At 38.6% G+C, this 23,418-nt stretch overlaps 1 protein-coding gene across 5 annotated transcripts in view; it reads right to left on the bottom strand.

Annotated features, from left to right (window-relative positions):
• LOC121381335 (twitchin-like) overlaps window positions 1–23,418 on the bottom strand; it is a 214,064-nt gene that overhangs the window by 167,410 nt on the left and 23,236 nt on the right. For all 5 annotated transcript variants that reach the window (XM_041510607.1, XM_041510609.1, XM_041510610.1 and 2 more), the window contains exons 2-3: window positions 7,859–8,200; window positions 4,579–4,594 (exon numbers count right to left, since the gene is read on the bottom strand). In XM_041510607.1, coding sequence (XP_041366541.1) covers window positions 4,579–4,594; window positions 7,859–8,174 — 332 coding nt within the window. In that variant the 5' untranslated portion in view covers window positions 8,175–8,200. The remainder of the gene's footprint in view (window positions 1–4,578; window positions 4,595–7,858; window positions 8,201–23,418) is intronic.

The following is a 23,418-nucleotide window of genomic DNA, read 5'->3' as shown; positions in this document are numbered from 1 at the left end:
AGGCACCATTGGAATAAATATGGCTGTGACGAAATGCACTCATGAATCACTGTCAAAAACAGTGAAAATTCATATAAAATCATTTTAAATCCATACAAACTCAAATAAAAAAAATTAAATAATTTTTTTGTAAATAATAACAATTCTTTACAAATTACCATCAAATTGCATAGACTGAATCTTGTTTTCTTTTTTTAAATACATGTATGAAGGCAACTGGTGGAACAGCCTTGGTAAAACGGCGTGGTAAAACACGCGCAGTTCTACCTTTAGTGTTTGTGCAGTGTATTGCATTACCGATTACAGGTGAGGCTGCATACCTTGGCTGTGCTAACATTTTGTCTTCACTCCTGTATTAAAAGTGAGATTTAATCTTTATAATGTGATGATAATTTGTTAAGAAACGTTTTTTTTTTTTAATATTAAAATATTTTGAAATGTATTGTAACAAAAAAAAAAAAAGAGTTGGTATTGATTTAAAACGTAATGTTTTATACGAGTTTTAGAATTAAACAGAATATAGTTATATGTCTATTTATCGGTTTCCTTTTGCCACAAACAGACTACACCTCGCTGCTTCTTGCAAACACCAAGCGTCATTACTGCTAGGACTGGCTATGGTGGCACTATGTGAGCGTATGCTAAACACATTTTATTCTCATGGCGTTTTGCTGTTGTAACCACAGCATATATATTCTTTGTATCGGTATATTTGATATCGCTGTATCGTCACTGCACCATTCTTCTGCACATATATTTAGACATGATAATAGAAATGGTGTGCGTGCAACAAGTTGATATTTTCTTAACGAAACAGGTGGCTTTCCCGACATGGAACGGCTAGCGTTTCAACTGGCACACGGCCATCAACCGACAAGCACGGTTCCCTTATCGAGTTATCGATACTGCAGGTACCAATGTTCTGTTCCTATGCAATTTCTTGTCATTTTTCGCTGGTGCGCGCGTCCAATTGAGTGTTTTCTTACCGTTTCTTATCTGTTTAAAGCAGACAGAAAAATTACGTTATCTAGGATATGTAACAGAAAAAACTCACACTCTATTTATCTTACGTTCAGATTGTGTTTATATATCGCACTCTGAAGATATTGATGTGAAAATATGTAAAATGTGCAGCTAATAAATATTTGATACGCAATGAAAATGTTTTTCTTTGATAAAATATTAGTGTAATCGCCAAAACCTAACATAAACGAAATGACTGTAAACATAACAATCAAAATTTAATATTAACAAGCCACAGAATGTCCAGGGTTGTCAAAAAGAACAGAATTATCATTGCTTAAAGAAGTGCAACGACTGGCAATATTTAAAATATTAGCAAACCAGATACACAAACTCCTAGGGGAGTGGGGCTGTAAACCTTGCTGTAGATCTGGATGTAAATATTAGCAAACCAGATACACAAACTCCTAGGGGAGTGGGGCTGTAAACCTTGCTGTAGATCTGGATGTAAATATTAGCAAACCAGATACACAAACTCCTAAGGGAGTGGGGCTGTAAACCTTGCTGTAGATCTGGATGTAAATATTAGCAAACCAGATACACAAACTCCTAGGGGAGTGGGGCTGTAAACCTTGCTGTAGATCTGGATGTAAATATTAGCAAACCAGATACACAAACTCCTAGGGGAGTGGGGCTGTAAACCTTGCTGTAGATCTGGATGTAAATATTAGCAAACCAGATACACAAACTCCTAGGGGAGTGGGGCTGTAAACCTTGCTGTAGATCTGGATGTAAATATTAGCAAACCAGATACACAAACTCCTAGGGGAGTGGGGCTGTAAACCTTGCTGTAGATCTGGATGTAAATATTGTGTAACTATGACGACTACTTCTACAATTTACAAAATAGAGATTCCTAAAATGTTATACATTAAACATTCACCTAACTGCCAGTCTAATGTTGTGGTTTATTGTATCACCTGCAACAAATGGGTCCAAATTCAGTATATGGGACAAACTATTAACGCATTTAGAAAGACATTCAGGGCATAGACATACTATTAACTATATAAGACAGCTAAAGCCCCACATGCAGCACCCTATTTCAGTAGCCACGGTCACACCTTCAGTTGTACTCTCCTGATAAGAATTGCTGTTCGAGACTCGATTGAATCAGTTTGGATTCACCGTTTGAACCGTGTGCGGTCAAGCTAACTGAATGAGAATGATGCAAGAGGCCGGTGAACACCAGGTCTACCTGCTTGACTGAACTTTCTTTTAATTTCAGCTTGTTGATTCTTTCTTTTTAGCTGAGCTTGTGGTCTGAAACCTCTGAACATCTTTTTTATTACTGATGAGTCAAGCTGAGTTTTAGCCAAGCGCATTTATTGCATTATACCTTTTTATACCTGTGAGCTTCGAGCGAATTTTAAAATGACAGAATGGCTTATATTTACACTGGCCCAAAATGGACCAAAAGAGCACAAAGCTCTGGGACTTCTGTTAAGACGATGCTACATAATACCAGTGCCATGTATGAAAATAGCCGACTGTAACAAGACAAACACTGCGAATTTCATCAGTTATGATGTAACCCCCTATTCTCGTACGAGGCACTCGTATCGTGTGGGGTCGCCTTTAGGGTAGAGTGGGGTTCTCCATCAGCTCATGTTCTCAAGCTGGAACCTTCTGCTGATGATTAATCTTTATTTATTTGCATTGTCTCTCCCCATCACCACAACCAAAACACTCATCCACCGAACCAGTCACCCATCTCCACTGGATCTGTATTACATGTATACGGTTTTATTTTGCTATAATATATCTAAAGACAGTTTACAAATTGTGGTCTAGAATTAATTGCTGTTGCCATGGTACCTGTATTACGATTTTACTTTGTTATAACACAATCTAAAGAAGTTAAAATACAAATTGTGGTCTAAAATTAATTGCTGTTGCCATGGTACCTGTATTACAGTTTTACTGTGTTATAACACATCTAAAGAGTTTACAAATGGTGGTCTAAAATTAATTGGTGTTGCCTTGGGACCTATATTACTGTTTTACTTTGTTATAACATATCTAAAGACAGTTTACAAATGGTGGTCTAAAATTAATTGCTATTGCCTTGGGACCTGCATTTCAGTTTTACTGTGTTATAACATATCTAAAGACAGTTTACAAATGGTGGTCTAAAATTAATTGCTATTGCCTTGGTACCTGCATTTCAGTTTTACTGTGTTATAACATATCTAAAGACAGTTTACAAATGGTGGTCTAAAATTAATTGCTGTTGCCATGGGACCTGCGTTTCAGTTTTACTGTGTTATAACATATCTAAAGACAGTTTACAAATGGTGGTCTAAAATTAATTGCTATTGCCTTGGGACCTGCATTTCAGTTTTACTGTGTTATAACATATCTAAAGACAGTTTACAAATGGTGGTCTAAAATTAATTGCTATTGCCTTGGTACCTGCATTTCAGTTTTACTGTGTTATAACATATCTAAAGACAGTTTACAAATGGTGGTCTAAAATTAATTGCTGTTGCCATGGGACCTGCGTTTCAGTTTTACTGTGTTATAACATATCTAAAGACAGTTTACAAATGGTGGTCTAAAATTAATTGCTGTTGCCATGGAGCTGATTTTTATGCATGCCAAACCACACGGCAACTGACGTCTGCAGATCTTGATTCTACCGACAGTAGATATTTACTGTTCTGGCTGTATTTTCACAAGGCACAGACAGATTCCTGGTGTGTGATAAGCAAACACTACGTGCAAAGTCTTTCAAACACTGTTTACAATAACATGTTGCAAATGTGCACTATTGTGAAAGAATACATCACATGTTGTTTTTCTTTTCTGGAAAAGAAACACAAATGGTAGGTTCATATATTTCCAAGCAGTGTTTGTCGTTGTAAATAGTCGATGCGTTTCCTGACTTTCTTGGTATATTTACATTATTATATAAATCTGGGGAGAATCAAAACGTTTAATGAGATAAAGATTTTTAAAAAGTTCCATCACAGGGAGTCCAATTCAAACGTTTCCTTTTTCACGTTTAAGATAATAAATCCTAGACACGCTTCCTCTGACATTGTCAGGGAATGCGTTCAAGGTGAAAGACCAAGGAGTTCGAAACCAAAGCCTATATATAAGAATATTGAAATCAAATTCGAGTGGGGTTACCGTTTTTTTCTTCTTACTAACGTGTTTATATGTATTAAAATGTTTACGTTCTGTCAAATGTGTAATGTAGCTACTGAATATAAGAGAGTGGCGCCTTAAACGGGTGGCAGGTAAATACAAGTAGGTACTGTTTCAAATGATTTTAGAAACTATTACGGTGGCCTCGTAAGGTAGGTGCCTACTTAACAGAGGTAGCTTGTGAATCAGGTTTTACCATGTAACATGTGAAACAATACACCACCAAAACAGACCCGAAGGATCCAGGGAGGGGACCTGTGCCCGCCCCACTTGATGCTTTGTCCTTCTATATACTAGTAAACAAAAATGTGCCAACCCACCATACCATCAAATGTCGTTCATAACGGCCTGCAAACTATCTTAAACTGTAGGAAAATGTATACAAAATGTAAATATACTTACTGTTTTTGCTGTCCAGCTGAAAAAGGAAAAACAGAAACCGTGTTAAAAATAGTGGATTATAAATAACAATAATTTCAAAGGTACAAATAAATATTTTTATATAAATATATATAGCTAATAAAATAAAACGTAGTCTTTGTTGTAATTGAATTATGTTCATAAATACATTTTAAAACCTCGTCTAATTGCTACATACACTTATTGTTTGCTTGTTTATTTCTTTGTATCTTTTTTCATGTATAAAATTTAATACATCTGTTAACACATTACTGTAAACCTTAGATTTTATTACAAAGTCATCCAAAAAAAGGTTAAGTACAGTAATATTTAATGCCTTCTTTTTATGGTTGCATCGTTTTTAAAAACTAAAAACAGACAAACAAAAACAAACCTAAAGATCTAGATAGAATTAATACAGTTCCAAATAACAAGAAACGTAATAAGAACATACAATGATAGCATCAAGGACGCTTGAAATCACCTGACCTTGACACAAATGAAAAACTGGTTAGCACTTCATGGACTGGTTATCTACTCCTGCATACGGGTTACTATCATGTATGTCGCTAGTAGTAACCCTACTAACCCCACAGTATGACATTATTATCACCAAATGTGACATTTTCTACACAAAATGATGGTGGTAAAACCTTCATGGCGCTATCGGATACCTAGCCCCATCTATCATTGATCATAATGATTATCTCTGTCTGGTTATCACTCCATTATCTCGCGTTCCCTTTCGTAAACCTATGCCCAGTTTAGTTGTAGATGTCAAGTATTACTACTGTTGAACATGTAGACATTGTAGATGATATATAGGTATTAATCTATAACGGACGACATTCGTGATATATAGTCTATACCACCACGATGGTGCATATTCTGCATGTAGTCCATACAGTTAAATATCCCCTCAATGAAGGAAATGTTTTATTTAACGACGCACTCAACACATTTTATTTACGGTTATATGGCGTAAGACATATGGTTAAGGACCACACAGATATTGAGAGAGGAAACCCGCTGTCGCCACTTCATGGGCTACTCTTTTTGATTAGCAGCAAGGGATCTTTTATATGCACCATCCCACAGACAGGGTTGTACATACCATGGCCTTTGATGTGCCAGTCGTGGTGCACTGGCTGGAACGAGAAATAGCCCAATGGCCCCTCAATGAAGCAAAAGCGCGCAGACAAGTGGGTGGACTACGACCGCAATTCCGACCGTAATAGCACATCATTAAAGTTAATTCAATGGAACATATTAAACATACCGTACTCTGTTAATCCCAGTTTGCAATGATTTCACTGAGCTAGCGAAATTCTTAAAATGCAATTCATATTTGTAGGCTGCCCACCCACAAGTCTTGCAAATTTTTGCTGCATTGTCGGCAGGCGCGGATCCAGGATTTTTTAAAAGCCGTCGTTGCTTTTGAAAACATAATTTAAACGTCCTTGACAGGTGATCGGGATAAGTTAGCATTTTTGGTGTATACTGTAATATATCTTGTTTGACCAAACATAGGGGGGGGGGGGGGGGCCTTTGGGCCTCCGCCCGAAATCGCGCCTCGTTGAAATACGCTGGCCCATGGACATGCACTCAGAGACTGTATATTTTATGTCGACAGGCCTGGCATGGACTAAAGATGTCTAATTTAAGAAACTTAGTACCTACAAAACTCACTAACCCTATACAACGAAAATTAGCACTTATAGAAAACAAGTGTCTTTTCAAACGGCTTCTCCCGCCGCCTCGTTTTGCTTCCGGTGTCCCTGTTTAGTGTGTGCATGTGCGTGCGTGTGCGTGCGTGCATGCGTGTGTGTGTGTGTGTGAGAGAGAGAGAGAGAGAGAGAGAGAGAGAGAGAGAGAGAGAGAGAGAGAGAGAGAGAGAGACAGAGTTTGTGTTATAGAGCTCACGCAAGACAAGGCTAGAACATTGGGTTTGTCAGGACAAACACAATTTGTTCTGGATAAAGACGGGATTTTGATGGCAAAGACTGAATTAAACCTTCATAAATGTTCAGGACACATCCCTTCACATACCCCAAGTAAAGTGCTTTCCCATAATATACCTATGTGGGTCCCTGTTTTCGTAATTAACGTATTTACGTTCAGTTTGTTAGATGTAGTATTTCGGAGAACGGTAACAGTAAAGAAAATGAGCAACATTTGGCTTTGTTATAAAGCACAGCTTGTATATATGTACTTGTAAAACAAATAAATATATACTAGTATCACCAGACAGACATACCACCCTACCAGAAATAATAGCTTCTCGACGATGTATGCTTTGTACACACAATGAGTGTCTCAAAGAAAGCTTCACAGACTGTGTTGCCTAGCAACAGATTACTTATAAAGTATACCGATTTGTGGAAGAACGCCAAAAGTGATAACCGCATTTTAAAAACCCCTGTCTATCTAGTGTCCCTGCGTTTACTAACACTGAACAGGCATGTGTTATAGTGGTATCCAGATCTCGCTACCTTGCATCTGTTTTAGTAATAGGCTATCGCCCCCACCCTATTAAAAAATAAAAATTATACACAAAGACTTATTAGTTAAACCAGAAATATTATTTATGCTTTATTCATGATATGCATTGTCAAGATGTATTTCTGACAAAAATATAGCGTTTGATCAGCAAAGTAATGTTGTATTGTTCAAAGTTACTTATTCTTTTATTTCCAATTGATTGTTTTGATTTTTAAAACACCGTTTTGAAGATAATTTTTATTTTAAGAAATAAGAAATAAATTGTTGTTACTTAAAAACTGTTTTGTTTTGGTGCGCCATGGATATTGTAGACGACAATGCATTCAATATGTTTGGAGATAGTACTCTGGAAAACGGCAAGTTGTGAAAGTTGCTGAGCCTTGCGGTATTCGCCATTTTAACCTTCGCAGGATAATGCCGATATCTTAAGACAGTAACCAATTACTCTCTATATAAATACTATGATTTTTCTTTAAGATCATTATAAATATATTTATTCTAAGCAGGAGCAGAAGGAATATAATTGCCAATTGTACTCCCTTTCCAGTGGTGGATCTTGGGGGGGGGGGGGGACCAGGGGCCCGCCCCCTAAATGTTTCGACAGTTATATTTTAATTTTAATTTTTTTTTTTTTACGTTGGAGAATCCGAGGAATCCCTTCAGGAACGTTTGTGGCCTTCGGATTTTTTAGATCCACCACTGCTTTCACCAACTACTCAAACTGAACACGTAATCATTCGTAAATCATTCATTGAAAACATTTAACAAACTGTGAACTCACCACTGAAGTTGAGGTTGATGGAGGCAGACACCTCACCCAGTCTGTTTTTGGCCACCACCTTGTACGTTCCGGCGTCATTCTGGCCGACACCAAAAATTTCCAATATCACATTGAAGGCACTTCCACCGCCGGCGGGGTCGACCCGCATTTTAATCCTATCCGAATTAGAAAGGGCTGTGTCGCCCCTGAACCACAAGATCTCGGGTTTGGGAGAGGCTTCGAGCGCACACTGAAACACCAGCCTCTGCCCATTGTCTTCTTGTTTCAGAGATGGCTTCTGAGTAAAACGAGGGGCTATGTCGTCTCCGACCCCCATGGTGCTGATCTTTACCCACTAACTTTCTGTAAAAGAAAGAAAGAAAAACAATATAAAATAAAGCTTACATGTCAACAAAAGTAGAAATGGGTTCGTGGTATATTGATGACCAGCTTTTCTGAAGTCGGACGGATAAATGGATGGGTGGAGGATGGATGGATGGATGGATCTATATGGTTGGACGGATGGATGGATTTATATGGGTGGAGGGTGAATGGATGGATGGATGGATGGATAGTTGGATGGGTGGATGGGTGGATGGATGGATGAATGGATGAATAGATGGGGAATGGATGGACGGACGAATTAATTTCGGATTTACTCAACAAGTCAGTATAGGATTCGTTTGTGGATATTGGTAGAAAGGAGTAACATCATACTTGTAATACACAAAGTTTAGCAGTTTCTTGTTCAAATTAAATACCTACTTTGTCATTTATGGTTGATACAGCGTTCCATTATTTTATAACTGGACACGACAGGAATAACAAAATCATATTTGATAAGTAATTTTTCTTTCAAATTCTGGTTTTCGTCACTTTTGCATGTATATTAAAACAACACATAGTCTAGACATAATTCTATTTCGATCGTTGTTGTTGAATATGGCAAACAATGCAGAGGTTTAATGACAGCTTTATATTGAGAGACAGAGATATATAGGGACAGATAGAGAGAAACAGAGAGAGAGAGAGAGAGAGAGAGAGAGAGAGAGAGAGAGAGAGAGAGAGAGAGAGAGAGAGAGAGAGAGAGAGAGAGAGAGGAGGGAGAGCGATTGAGAGAGGAGAGAAAAAATAAAAACAGATATCTCTGTGTGTGTGTGTCTCTCTCTCTCTCTCTCTCTCTCTCTCTCTCTCTCTCTCTCTCTCTCTCTCATTTATATGTATATATTTTTGTGTATGTTTTTCTCTATCCATCCATCCATTCATCCATTAATCTATATTTATTTATTTGTCTATCTATCCACTATCTATCGATCTATCTATCTATCTATCTATCTATCTATCTATCTATCTATGCATCCATCTATCTAAACCAAATCTACAGGAAAATATGATTGTTTACAACATACAACATCGTTTTTCTTCAATGGACATCTCGTGGGTACAACGACTTTTGTAAAACTGTTACATGAAGAATTACAAGAACAGACAGAAATCACAGAGAAAAGAGTTCGTTTATTTTCTCTTGATCCAGTCTGAACCTAGGTACAAAAAAGGGCCGACTGTCAGACTGTCGCCCAAACGAGCGGCGTGTTACCGGTAATCACTTTACTCGACTGTCAGACTGTAACACAAGTCGCCCAAACGAGCGGCGTGTTACCGGTAATCACTTTACTCGACTGTCAGACTGTAACACAAGTCGCCCAAACGAGCGGCGTATTACCGGTAATCACTTTACTCGATGACAAGATACAAATAAACACTTTTCAAAACTAATACATCAACAGAATCAGATTAAACTCGCTATCAGAAGCATCGCTATTCGAAGCGCTAGACGAATGGACTAGACAACCGATACGCAAAAAGACAATCTCGATGATAAAATCATCCAGGCTCTTATCTCGGTGATAAAATCATTAGCATATTCAAGCTCTTGTCTCCGTACATGACAGAATCAATGGGTGTGTTAACATCGTGGTGGTATGCACCCATGAATCACTGTCAGATTTTTCTTTTGTTTATAGGAAGGAATGTTTTATTTAACAGGCGTCAGACATATGGTTAAGGATCACACAGATAATGAGAGAGGAAACACGCTGCCACCATGCCATAGACTACTCTTTTCAGTTAACAGCAAGGGATATTTTATATGCACAACCCACAGACAGGATAGTACATACCACGGCTTTTGTTACACCAGTTGTGTGGCACTGGATGGAACGAGAAATAGGCCAATTGGGCCCACCAAGGCGAGCGCTTTAAGACTGGGTTACATCCCGACTCCTAAAGGAAGACAAGCACTGTCCAGGATGACGCCTCCTTTATACATCCTTTACTGAGGAATGATGACAAAGCCATAGTCCAGTACATGACAGAGTGCTCATGTCAAGCAGTCGTACATCACTATCAAAACTGTGCTGATATCAGGTAACCACAAAAACATATTGATATTCTGAATTCCGGGGACTTAAAACGCTTCCGATGCCTTTTAGTTTGTCATTACATTGCAGTATGCAACTCTCTGATTTAGTGGTCCTCTTTAATCATTCAGTGTGGTTGACTTCAGTCTAGATCAGCTGGAATTCAATAATATAATCCTGATGACTCAATGGTTTTACCCTGTCAAAATGATGATATTAAATGTTGGTGTTTATATGAATGCCAGTTATGTGTTGAATAACTCGCGTTAATAATTTCTGTTTCGTCTAACCAAAATAAAGACGAACACTGATTGTCTATCAGATGCCAAACAAAACAGTAGACCTTGCGCAACAAGTAGACAAAATAGCAATGGCAATAGTGATGAATAATAACAATCTTTTAAAAAAAGCTAATGAATAAATATATAACGACACCCCAACAGGAATACAGTCAACTATTGGGTCTTTATCACCTGATATTATAAAGTGTGAATATCTGTGTATTTCTTTATATTTCCTCTATTCCTGTTTTAATATTTCTACACAATTTAGTATATTTTTTCTGTATTCTTTTTTTCTGTTTCCTTCTTTCCGTTACTGTAAAACCAACAACATCAAAACAATAACAGTGCTGCCTGTATACATGGCACCACGTATACATGTACCGCTGGGTTATTTACAGTGTTGTCTCCTTTTAAGTGCCTTGCGTGGTTACATAGCCTACGACTGTAAGACCGCGCTAAGGCTACGTTAATAACACACAACGCATAAAACACGAAATCTTTAAAACTTTCTGAAAGCATTAAGAAATTAGCGGCACATACCTGCGAGCACTTTGAACCGCTAAAAGAAATAACTGTACCTTTTTACATACCCCTCTCCGAAAGACCTTCGCTCCTCTCCAAGTAACCAAACAGAGCTAGTCCTGACCTTGCAACCTTGATGAAGCTACCAAAGCCACGGAAGAAAGCGCTCTCGACACACTTATTAACTGCCGGGCAAACTCGATACCTGCACACACACAAGCCCTCGTGTACAGCAATTAAAGGAAGCAACAAGTTGTGCATTCCTTGTCAAGCTCCACTGCGAAAGACGGCAAATCACCGGTGTCACATCTGTTTTGTTTTAACACCGGTAACGCATGGAATAGCATGCAAAGCACTTTCTAGTCTAAGGTAGCCGTGTAGGAAAAAAACAAAAACAAGCGAGAAATAAAGAGATTTTGGAATTTTCTTTTATGCCGGGTTACTGAAAAGAGATGATTAACGTGTTTACAGCATCTTGGATAAGTGATGGCTGCAGGAGAACGAACCTCTGTTAGCCAGCGTTACCGTACACTGAACTGAGGATCTTCTTCGACAGCAGAGATAGTAGTAGTAAAATTAGGATCATGTGGCCACAGAACACAGTTATCTTCCCATCCGAAAATATATCCGCGCAAGTAGTCAGTTGTTTGACTGATTATTTCATGGCAGACAGCTTTGAAGTGGCAACTATTAGACTGAAGGTGACAGGGGAGAGCATGTAGTTTGCAAACATGTGTAACTTGTTGAAGTTGAACACTTTTTTGTTGTAATTCCAGCCCATGCAAATGTAGTACTTTTGTATAAAATGGGTCCACTCCGGCCAGGTTTAGTGGTATGTTTCTTTAAACCGATATCCTGGGAGAAAGAGCTGGACAACATGGGTTGTCCTTTTCAGGGTATGTTGCCCCTAGGCAGGCAAAGGTGCATTAAAAAATCCATGGGCTTACTGATATTAATAAAAGGCACTAAGGCTATGTAGAAACATATAGCGTAAATAATTGTGGTATTTGGCCATGTTCAGGAGGCCGAGGTCTCGGCGGTCGCTATTTAGACCTTTTTTCTCTTTTTTTTTTCTCTGTCAAGCAAGAGTATAACAGGATGAAAACCAGTCAAATCATTCGTGGTCAATCGTCCTCCAAAATCCCGACAGCGTTAACTTTCTGTTCACACAGATATGTCTGTTGCAAGGATAATACATTTAAAAAAAACTATTTAGTAATCTTACCGTACCTAGAAGTTCACGAGTATTAATTAATATTCGTACACGATTAATTGTTCCATTTAGGAATAGACTACAAGCTCTGTTGTTACTTGGAATCAAAACTATAAGCAACTATATATATATATATATATATATATATATATATATATATATATATATATATACCATACCGAAACACCGTTTGTTATTAATATCAATATTTAAACCGCTTCGTCTCATTCTCTTATTACTTTCACAAACGAGGAAAATGCAAATTGGATACAGTCTAATTTTATCACCTATCGAATAGAAGTACATATATATATTGTTCCCATATCCTATGTAATAAACACACATTTCCGCTTGAATCTATACTATAATAGCTTGATGTTAACTAATATTACAGCTTGCATATTTAACATACTTCACTGTTATACCCACAAATAATATTGTAGCTTATTATATATTAGCCTAACACGACTTCACGCTAAGATCTCCATGCAACCACCAACTATAGGATGCGTCTGTAACTAATAGCACAGAAGTCGCTATTAATATCAGCAAAGTCTCAGCAAATGCCAAAGGTAATTCAGTGTTGTTTCAGTGACTGCATCCGTTTGTCTGGCGCGGCTCAAAACACATTTTGTGCTCATCAGCGAATCTGCCAGGAACATTTGGAAGGGAACAATTTGAACGTTATTACGCCGTTCCTACTTGTGCTGGCGGATATATTTAGCATGGAATTTTCTACTGATCCCCAGTTTCCGAGTCCTGGAGAGGAGAACACGTAACAACACAATCTGTGAGATAGATCAGCGATTATAGAAGAAGAAAAAAAGCCCCACACACAATCCTATATCTGCAAAAGGAATCTTAACATGGTACAGTGATGATACCAGATGTTCGCGAAATAGAAGGCGTGTTCTGCTTCCAATAGAAACCGCCAAGGACATTGATTTTACCCAGAAGATTCACTAGGTTGCATCCCTTTCCAAGTAGAGATCTCATTTATCGAACATCATGTTACAGAAAGTATTGTCTGTCTCTTATTCCAACAACCTCGGGGATATGGTAAAGAAAGGCGTCCTTGAACTTTTGGTATCAAATTGTTTGGTTTAGAACGTATTAAACAACTAGAAAAGTTCATTTGCGGAGTTAAACTAGTAAAAACAAAAGTTAAAATAATCGCCTGTAAGATGATTCATAATTTCCTCATATAATATATTCTAGAACATGCTACAATGAATACCACATGAAAGGTGGTATTATTATATATTATTATATAACTGTTCTCTTTAAGTTACATGCACGGTTTTTAATGCCAAAAATAATAATAATGATGAAAAATTAAAGCCATTATGCTTTGTAAATAAAGACAACTTATATTTCGCAATAGTCATTTGAAAGGCAGTTTCACAGACAGTTTAGAATATGCAATGGTCTTATTATTGTTCCATTTTCAAATCCTCAAGTCCGTGCATAATACCCATTTAATCAAGGATCAAGATTAGCAAATTTGTTGTTATGGTTTGCATTAAGACAGAGAAACCACAGCGTCCCTGTATGAGTATACCAAGACAAGACGAGACAAGACAAGACAAGAGCTTATTACACTGAGGCCGTATTCTACGGCATATGATGACGTGTTCATTGGTAGGACAGCAGGTAAGTGAATAACAACTAAACAGCTCAATGTCGCACGCCGTTCGTGTGTCAGTCTATACCAATCACTTTCCATTTACCTTCCTGCTTACCGAGACACCTCCGAACCGTCTCTTTCATCCATGCTGGACATGTTCCCAGATGAAGACAAATTGTTACAAGTGTTGTGGATCCTGCATTGCCTGGCGTTAAATCGACTTAGTGCAGCGTACTCTTGGAAAGACACCAATATTTGCACTGTTAGCCTGGGTAATATCTCGTATTACAAGCTCTAGGCAGCGGGCACCTGGTTTGAGTTGTATCAGAATAACCACAAAAGGCTGGATTTCGTACTTAAGCATCCAAAATGAGTAGCTTGCAAATCTGAACGAAATAGCTATTAGTAAATTGAAACGTTAAAGTTAAAGTTTATTTAGTTTAACGACCCTTACTTGGGCACTTTAATTTATTAATCAACGGTTATTGGATGTCAAACATTTGGTAATTTTGACATATAGTCTTAGACAGGAAACCAGCTATATTTTTCCATTAGCAGCAAGGGATCTTTTATATGCACCATCCTAGCGACAGCATAACACATACCATGACCTTTGAAATAACCCAATGCGCCCACCGACAGGGATCGATCCCAAACCGACCGCGCATCAAGCGAGCGCTTTACAACTGGGCTATGTCCCGTCCTAGTACATAGTAGTAGTAAATTGAAATTCATACCTCTGTACAAAGGATTCTTTGGCGAGTTCACTATTCTAATTGAAATTCATACCTCTGTACAAAGGATTCTTTGGCGAGTTCACTATTCTAATTGAAATTCATACCTCTGTACAAAGGATTCTTTGGCGAGTTCACTATTCTAATTGAAATTCATACCTCTGTACGAAGGATTCTTTGGCGAGTTCACTATTCTAATTGAAATTCATACCTCTGTACAAAGGATTCTTTGGCGAGTTCACTATTCTAATTGAAATTCATACCTCTGTACAAAGGATTCTTTGACGAGTTCACTATTCTAATTCTATATATTCTATATATATATATATATATATATATATATAGAGAGAGAGAGAGAGAGAGAGAGAGAGAGAGAGAGAGAGAGAGAGAGAGAGGAGAGAGAGAGAGAGAGAGAGAGAGAGAGAGAGAGAGAGAGGGGGGGGGGCGTGCGCGAGGGAAAGAGAAAGAGTGTGCGTGAGATAAAGAAAGATAGATCAAGTGGACGAGGAAAAGAACCAGAGAGAGAGAGGGGGGGGGGGGGGGGGGGGGGGGGGAGGGGGTGGGGGGCGTGTGCGAGGGAAAGAGAAAGAGAGAAAGAGTGTGTGTGAGATAAAGAAAGATAGATCAAGTGGACGAGGAAAACAACCAGAGAGAGAGAGAGAGAGAGAGAGGGGGGGGGGGGGGCATGTGCGAGGGAAAGAGAAAGAGAGAAAGAGTGTGTGTGAGATAAAGAAAGATAGATAGATCAAGTGGACGAGGAAAAGAACCAGAGAGAGAGAGAGAGAGAGAGAGAGGAGAAGAGATAATTGGAAAGCATGATGTTAGTCTGTAGTGTAAGACCATTTCTAGCGCAGGTCCTAGATCATTACTAACTATGTTGTAACTTAATCCGTTCCAGGAACTGCCACACACAACACATGCCCTAAACTACTAACTACCGCAACGGATGCTACAACGGTAGACAATAGCATTTGATTTACATCCCTGCCACCTGCACAGGTATCCATGTAGAATGCCATAGGTTGGCGACCAGTCCACATTTAATTGGACTTCTGGCTGAACTAATTAACTGCACTAAGTGCTTAATGCACGCGTGTTCCCCCTGAACCAACCAAAATATACAACCGGCTTCAGCGCTCTTTAGAAAAATAAACCAGATTGTCCCTTCTGTCTTAATCAATTTGGTTTTTAATTCGAAATAGCTGCTACTTACTTACGATGTGCCAGATTTATTGGGTCATTCTAAACCTGCAGACACTGAAATTCTATTCTTTACAACACTATAGTAAGTAGTATACTGGTAGTAGTAGTAATAATAATAATAATAATAATAATAATAATAATGATGATAATGATAATAATAAAACCTGTTGGTAGAATCGTCCCAAAAAGCTTTAGAACGATCTAAATGCAACACTTAATATCAGGAATGTTTGGGGGTTTTGTTTTTTTATTAGTTATTAAATTCAAGATGATTTCTAAACTTTTACCGTCTTCCTTTTCATCACCGTATTTAAAAATGTTCGAAAAACCTAAAGCTACATTTCAAGAATCAAATATTGCATTTAATAATTTGTCCTTCCGGTTTAGGTATCCAATTTGAATTTCAAGATTGTCTCTCTGATTTCTTTTCCATGTACTTGCTCAGTCTATATCATTCTGTATCGTGAGATAAACCGTCCTCGATAGACTCTGCCACCCACCCTCCCAACATGTGCCACATGACCAGTATCTCAGAGGCCACACTTTGTATGTCCTATCTGTGAAGTGATAGCAGGATTCTTCTCTCTATCTAATCTCGCAACTGTCCAAACAACCTTGTTAGACATCAAATAGCTGTACTTTAAAATGTGCTGACGAGTCATTAAAGGAAAAAACGTTATTTCCTTTCTATGTTTTTGACCAATCATATTTTGTTAATAGATGTTGTTGGGTTGTGTTTTTTTGTGTGTTTTTTTGGGGTGGGGGGGGATGTTCCTGGGGATTTGAATGAATGAATGAATGAATGTTTAACGACACCCCATAATAAACTAAATTTGAATGAATGAATGAATGAATGAATGAATGAATGAATGTTTAACGACACCCCAGCACGAAAAATAAATCGCCTGTTGGGTGTCAAACTATGGTAAATGCAAACAAATAAAGTGATTAAACAACCTGAATACATATTTTACAATGACGGAAAAATTAATGGTTGTGTGCAATCATAACGAATCATGTTTTGTTTTTAGATTGGGTTTTTTGTTTTCTTTTGTCTGTGGGTTGTGTTTTTAAAAAACCACCTGAATACATATTATATGATTGTGAGAAAATTAATGGTTGAGTGGAACCATAACGACTTCTTTCACGAAGATGATTAGAGTTGTGGGAGATTACCCATATGACGCTATCGTCTGCTGTTCGGTGCCGTTCTGCCTATCTTGTAAGTAAGGGCGTGTCGTCTTCAAGACATCTCACAAATGCTGCCTACCACCAAGGTAAGCTCTCAAAGAACGCGTATACCAATACTAAAAGATACACTCGTATTGTGGCTGAATAGTATGACCTGCCGGGGGGACTAATACACTGGGAGAGTTAGTCCATTTTATTATCAACTCAGAACTCGGTGGCCACTAGACTCATCATAGTTAATTGTCAAGCCAGTCCACTGAAAGCCTCTGAGATCAATCCACTAGAAGACTCTGAGATCAATTCTCTGGAAGACGCTGAGATCAATCCACTGGAAGACTCTGAGATCAATCGACTGGAAGACTCTGAGAACAATACCATGGGAGCCTCTGAGATCAATCCAATAGAAGCTTCTGATATTTGAAAATGTGCATAGGTTCACAAAAAACCCTCACAAATTCAGGAAACCCATTTTTCTTCGCTCAACCCTTCATGAAAATATAAATGATGTCTTAAATTTAAGGCCATGAACTCCTAAATCACACCTCTTTTTCCACACCACCTTTCATATTTTCTTTTCACCCCATAACACGACTCATAGACAGTATGGGCGCCCCCTCCACCAATGTGGGTTCCTCCAATATAAAATCCTGGTAATGACCAGCATAGACCATAGTTTCACACAAATGGCATACCCACTGCGCTGTCCGTTGAGGCATGGTTCGCGGTACAGTTACTTGCTGAAATGGCACTCTGAGACTGTAGGAGCTCATTATTCAATGTGTGTTTTAAAGAAAATAGATTACGACAAAACTGAATTACACACACACCAGTGAGAACCTTTCGCTGTCTATCACAAACAGAGTGCATCATTCGCTACTATAATCACGGAAAGTTCAGTTTGGCTCTCGATTTAGCATTTTGGGAATATTCTTAGAACGATAACACAATTTTTTTTTTAATTACTGTTTGCTATACGTTCCTAGAAATAAACGTTTGAAAAACTATCTTTGAAAGATATGGTGTAAAATGGGATATATGATCTTGTTATTTGAGGGATTCTTTTATACCTTTGGCCGAGATATGCATTCAGTATTGCGGTTTTCTGCTTTAAACACCATACTCGCAGATGTCAATGCTTATAATGCCAGAGAAAGATATACTGTCTGAAAGGTATCAAATGCAATTATTTTTAATAGATAAAACCAATTTCAATGTTATGGTTTAAATTTATATTCTTTGACGTGATTACATTTTTGGGCATTATTAGGTTCTTTGGCGTTATTAGATTCTTTGACGTTATTAGGTTCTTTGACGTAATTATGTTCTTGGTGTTATTAGGTTCTTTGGCGTTATTAGGTTCTTTGGCGTTATTAGGTTCTTTGACGTTATTAGGTTCTTTGACGTAATTATGTTCTTGGTGTTATTACATTCTTCGGCGTTATTACGGTGCATAATATTTTCATCATTGCCATCAAGTTTCTAGTTTCTCCGTGAATATTGCCGACACATGCGCAATGTCTTATGAACAATGCTACCGCTGGGTGCAGAAAATGCACACATTTTCGCGAACATCTAGTATGATCGTGATTTTCTGTAGTTCATTCATGGGTGCTTTCAATCATGACTTTGTCGTAACGTCGTTTTCGTTCTGCACTGTGTATAGATACAGTTAAAGTTTGTTTTGTTTAACAACACTACTAGAGTACATTGATTTATTAATCATCGCTATGTCAAACATTTGGTAATTCTGACATATAGTCTCAGAGAGGAAAACCGTTACATTTTTTTCCATTAGTAGCAAGTTATTTTATATACACCAACCCACAGACATGACAGCACACACAACGGCCTTTGATAGACCAGTCGTGGTGCAATGACTGAAAGAAGAAATAGCACAATGTGCTTTGTATAGATATGCGTTGATAAAATTGTTTTGATAATCTTTCGTTGTCACGGTAATCAAAACAATGATATTTGAGAACTCATCTGTATATTAAAAAGGCCCCAAAACAACAACAACAACAACAACAAAACCCACTCAATATCAGTTTACCCGTTGACGCAAAGCACTAACTAAAAATAAAATAGTTTGTTTTGTTTAACGACACTACTAGAGCACATTGATTTTTAATCATAGGCTATTGGATGTCAAACATATGGTCATTTTGACACAGCCATAGAGAGGAAACCGGTACATTGTTCCATTAGTAGCAAGGGATCTTTTATATGCACCATCCCACATACAGGACAGCACATACCACGACTTTTGATATACCAGTCGTGGTGCACTGGCTGGAACGAGAAATAGTTCAATGGGCCCCACCGACGGGGTTCGATCCTAGACCGACCGCGCATCAGGCGTGCACTTTACCACTGGGCTACGTCCCGCCCCAAAGCACTAACCATGTTAACGCGTTAGCTAGGGAGGAATTCGTGCTAGGATGGCGTGACATTTCTACAACCTTAACCATGGAATATGCTTGTCTGGTACGTTTATTTTTGATCGGATTGAAAGCACATGTTCGGTACTATTTTTACTTGCTACCAACGTTCGAACAAAGGGTAAACCATGGACACAAATAAACCGGTGAATGTTAGTAAGAACAGGTCTGCAATGCCGAGACAAACATTCTAATCTCCTATACCGCAGGTGTCCATTCGGTAATCATCGACAATGTCTTGCGTAGCAAATGATTAATACTGTACACAATTGCTTGCCAAAAGATATGGAGTTGAACAACAAGATGTTGAGAGAAAAACGGGGCTCTCGGAATGGGCAGTTCAAATATGGACCTTATAAATAGGGAAACGGAGAGGTAGGGTATAAATGGAGGGGAAACAGGTTTTGAGCGATGAAGGCTATCAAATAATTTATTGGAACTATCTTTAAACGGATGGTAATACATGTACATCTGAAAGCGAACAAGGCTATCAAAATTATAACAGGAAACAAAATTAATGGTTCTCTCCTTAATATGTCAAGGCAATCGACTTAGATCCAAAACCGGACCAGAGCTCGTAACATTTGTCCACATTATTTTTGTAATAAAACAAAACAAAAAAACAACAAGACAGTAATATGCATTCAAGAATATATTTGTTGTTGGTGTTGTTGTTTGGAATGTTTTCATGACTTTTTTATCATTATTTCAGGCCTCGCAGTTTTATTGGCTTTTGTCGGTATATAATCTTTTGTAAAAATACAGTTTTAGTCGCCAAAAAGACTATTTGACGGAAACATCTTACAATGGTTGCTGATTCTGGGGAGTCCCTTTAATAGTTAATAATTAATTTAATATTATGTTAAGAAAGAAAAAAAAGAGACTGTTTCGGGTTATACGTCTCTCTCCCAAGAGATCTCTTCGACACAGCTTCTAACAATATTAACAAACAAAGCTTGTTTTACTTGGAAGCGATTACACACAGACGCTGCTGTCTATATTTGCCTCCCGAGTCGAGGTAGTAAAAGCAAACGGAATTCCCTGCCAAGTGAAATAAGTGTTACGCCGCGAGTCCATCGACGATCCAGCGCGGAACACCAAAATAGTACCTGGGCGTTAAGGTACGGGCAGGAAGCACCAGCTAACTGGTAGATGTGGGATACAATACATCCGTGAACATGACATGAAGAACAATGTGGGGTTTTGGGGGTTTTAACGACACCACTAGAGCACATTAATTTATTAATCATCGGCTATTGGATGTCAAACATTTGGTAATTTTGACACAGTCATAGAGAGGAAACCGGTACATTTTTCTGTCAGTAGTAAGGGATCTTTTATATACACCGTCCCACAGACAGGATATCACATACCACAGCCTTTGATATACCAGTCGTTGAAATAGAAATAGCTCAATGGGCGCACCGACGGGGATCGATCCCAGACCGAGCGCGCATCAGGTGTACATGAAGTTGTCATCGTCCGGATATTATTGTATCAATTTCTGTTAATTAGAGCAGTTTTAATGCTTAAAGATGCATGGTTTTCGTGCAATATTGTAAAGTTCTGGTAGTTTGGTGCAATATTGTACAGTTCTGTTAGTTTGGTGCAATATTGTACAGTTCTGGTAGTTTGGTGCAATATTGTACAGTTCTCGTAGTTTGGTGCAATATTGTACAGTTCTGGTAGTTTGGTGCAATATTGTACAGTTCGGGTAGTTTGGTGCAATACTGTACAGTTCTGGTAGTTTGGTGCAATATTGTATAGTTTAGTATCTGGCCTGGTGCTTATAGAACTTTTAGTATTGACTCAAGACTAATAGAGTCTGAGACTTTAACGTCATGGCAACGCCATACAAATAGTTTGTGTGTGACGTCATTAGAGATTGAGTCTAGACTTATAAGTTTTATAAGCACGGGCCCATGTCTCAAAAACGACTCTTACTGAGTGAACTAGTTGTTAAGTGTGGTGTTTCCTATCTAAGCCGCTGCTGTACTTTATAAGTTTTAGGATACAATACTGAGAGAGGTCATTTTAAATTTTAAATTCCATTATGATTATGTAACACATATGTATCTACTTTAAAAAAATGGCGGATGAATAACAAGAATAGAATGAAATAAATATCTACAGTGGACATGTTTGACAAGAATTATTTTTCAAAAGCAGATAAAAAGAAAGATTCTCGACGTTTGGTAATCGCTGTTATCACAAAGTAACTTTCTCGAGAGTATTCCTAAAAAAACAATAAAACAAAAACAAAAAACCATTCGTTTAGATTTCAGTAGGATAAATGAACTGTCAGCTGTTCCCTGAACACCGCTTTCATGTTTGAAGGATTATGTTGTCGAGTTTGTTTCGCTGGTGAAGTTTCAATCTTTAAAAATACAAACGACTAGTGGAGGCAATCAGAAGAAAGTACTCCATGCGAACTGGCCTGGTGCTTATAACATTTTTAGAGTCTAGACTCGAGACTCTAATAGAGTCTGAGACAGTAATGCCATGACAACACCATACAAATTGCATACGTGTGACGTCGTTAAAGATTGAGTCTGGATTCTAAATGTTTTATAAGCTCGAGCACTGTTCTCCACGGGTGTGACTTGTTGAATTTGAAGGGCGGGACGTAGCCCTGTGTTAAAGATTGAGTCTGGACTCTAAATGTTTTATAAGCTCGGGCACTGTTCTCCACGGGTGTGACTTGTTGAATTTGAAGGGCGGGACGTAGCCCTGTGTTAAAGATTGAGTCTGGACTCTAAATGTTTTATAAGCTCGGGCACTGTTCTCCACGGGTGTGACTTGTTGAATTTGAAGGGCGGGACGTAGCCCAGTGTTAAAGATTGAGTCTGGACTCTAAATGTTTTATAAGCTCGGGGACTGTTCTCCACGGGTGTGACTTGTTGAATTTGAAGGGCGGGACGTAGCCCTGTGTTAAAGATTGAGTCTGGACTCTAAATGTTTTATAAGCTCGGGGACTGTTCTCCACGGGTGTGACTTGTTGAATTTGAAGGGCGGGACGTAGCCCTGTGTTAAAGATTGAGTCTGGACTCTAAATGTTCTATAAGCTCGGGCACTGTTCTCCACGGGTGTGACTTGTTGAATTTGAAGGGCGGGACGTAGCCCAGTGTTAAAGATTGAGTCTGGACTCTAAATGTTTTATAAGCTCGGGGACTGTTCTCCACGGGTGTGACTTGTTGAATTTGAAGGGCGGGACGTAGCCCTGTGTTAAAGATTGAGTCTGGACTCTAAATGTTTTATAAGCTCGGGCACTGTTCTCCACGGGTGTGACTTGTTGAATTTGAAGGGCGGGACGTAGCCCTGTGTTAAAGATTGAGTCTGGACTCTAAATGTTCTATAAGCTCGGGCACTGTTCTCCACGGGTGTGACTTGTTGAATTTGAAGGGCGGGACGTAGCCCAGTGTTAAAGATTGAGTCTGGACTCTAAATGTTCTGTAAGCTCGGGTACTGTTCTCCACGGGTGTGACTTGTTGAATTTGAAGGGCGGGACGTAGCCCTGTGTTAAAGATTGAGTCTGGACTCTAAATGTTCTATAAGCTCGGGCACTGTTCTCCACGGGTGTGACTTGTTGAATTTGAAGGGCGGGACGTAGCCCAGTGTTAAAGATTGAGTCTGGACTCTAAATGTTTTATAAGCTCGGGGACTGTTCTCCACGGGTGTGACTTGTTGAATTTGAAGGGCGGGACGTAGCCCTGTGTTAAAGATTGAGTCTGGACTCTAAATGTTTTATAAGCTCGGGGACTGTTCTCCACGGGTGTGACTTGTTGAATTTGAAGGGCGGGACGTAGCCCTGTGTTAAAGATTGAGTCTGGACTCTAAATGTTCTATAAGCTCGGGCACTGTTCTCCACGGGTGTGACTTGTTGAATTTGAAGGGCGGGACGTAGCCCAGTGTTAAAGATTGAGTCTGGACTCTAAATGTTTTATAA

This window comes from Gigantopelta aegis, chromosome 9 (genome assembly GCF_016097555.1).
Source record: "Gigantopelta aegis isolate Gae_Host chromosome 9, Gae_host_genome, whole genome shotgun sequence".
Lineage (NCBI taxonomy): Eukaryota > Metazoa > Mollusca > Gastropoda > Neomphalida > Peltospiridae > Gigantopelta > Gigantopelta aegis.
This window is presented reverse-complemented; position numbering and strand designations above follow the sequence as displayed.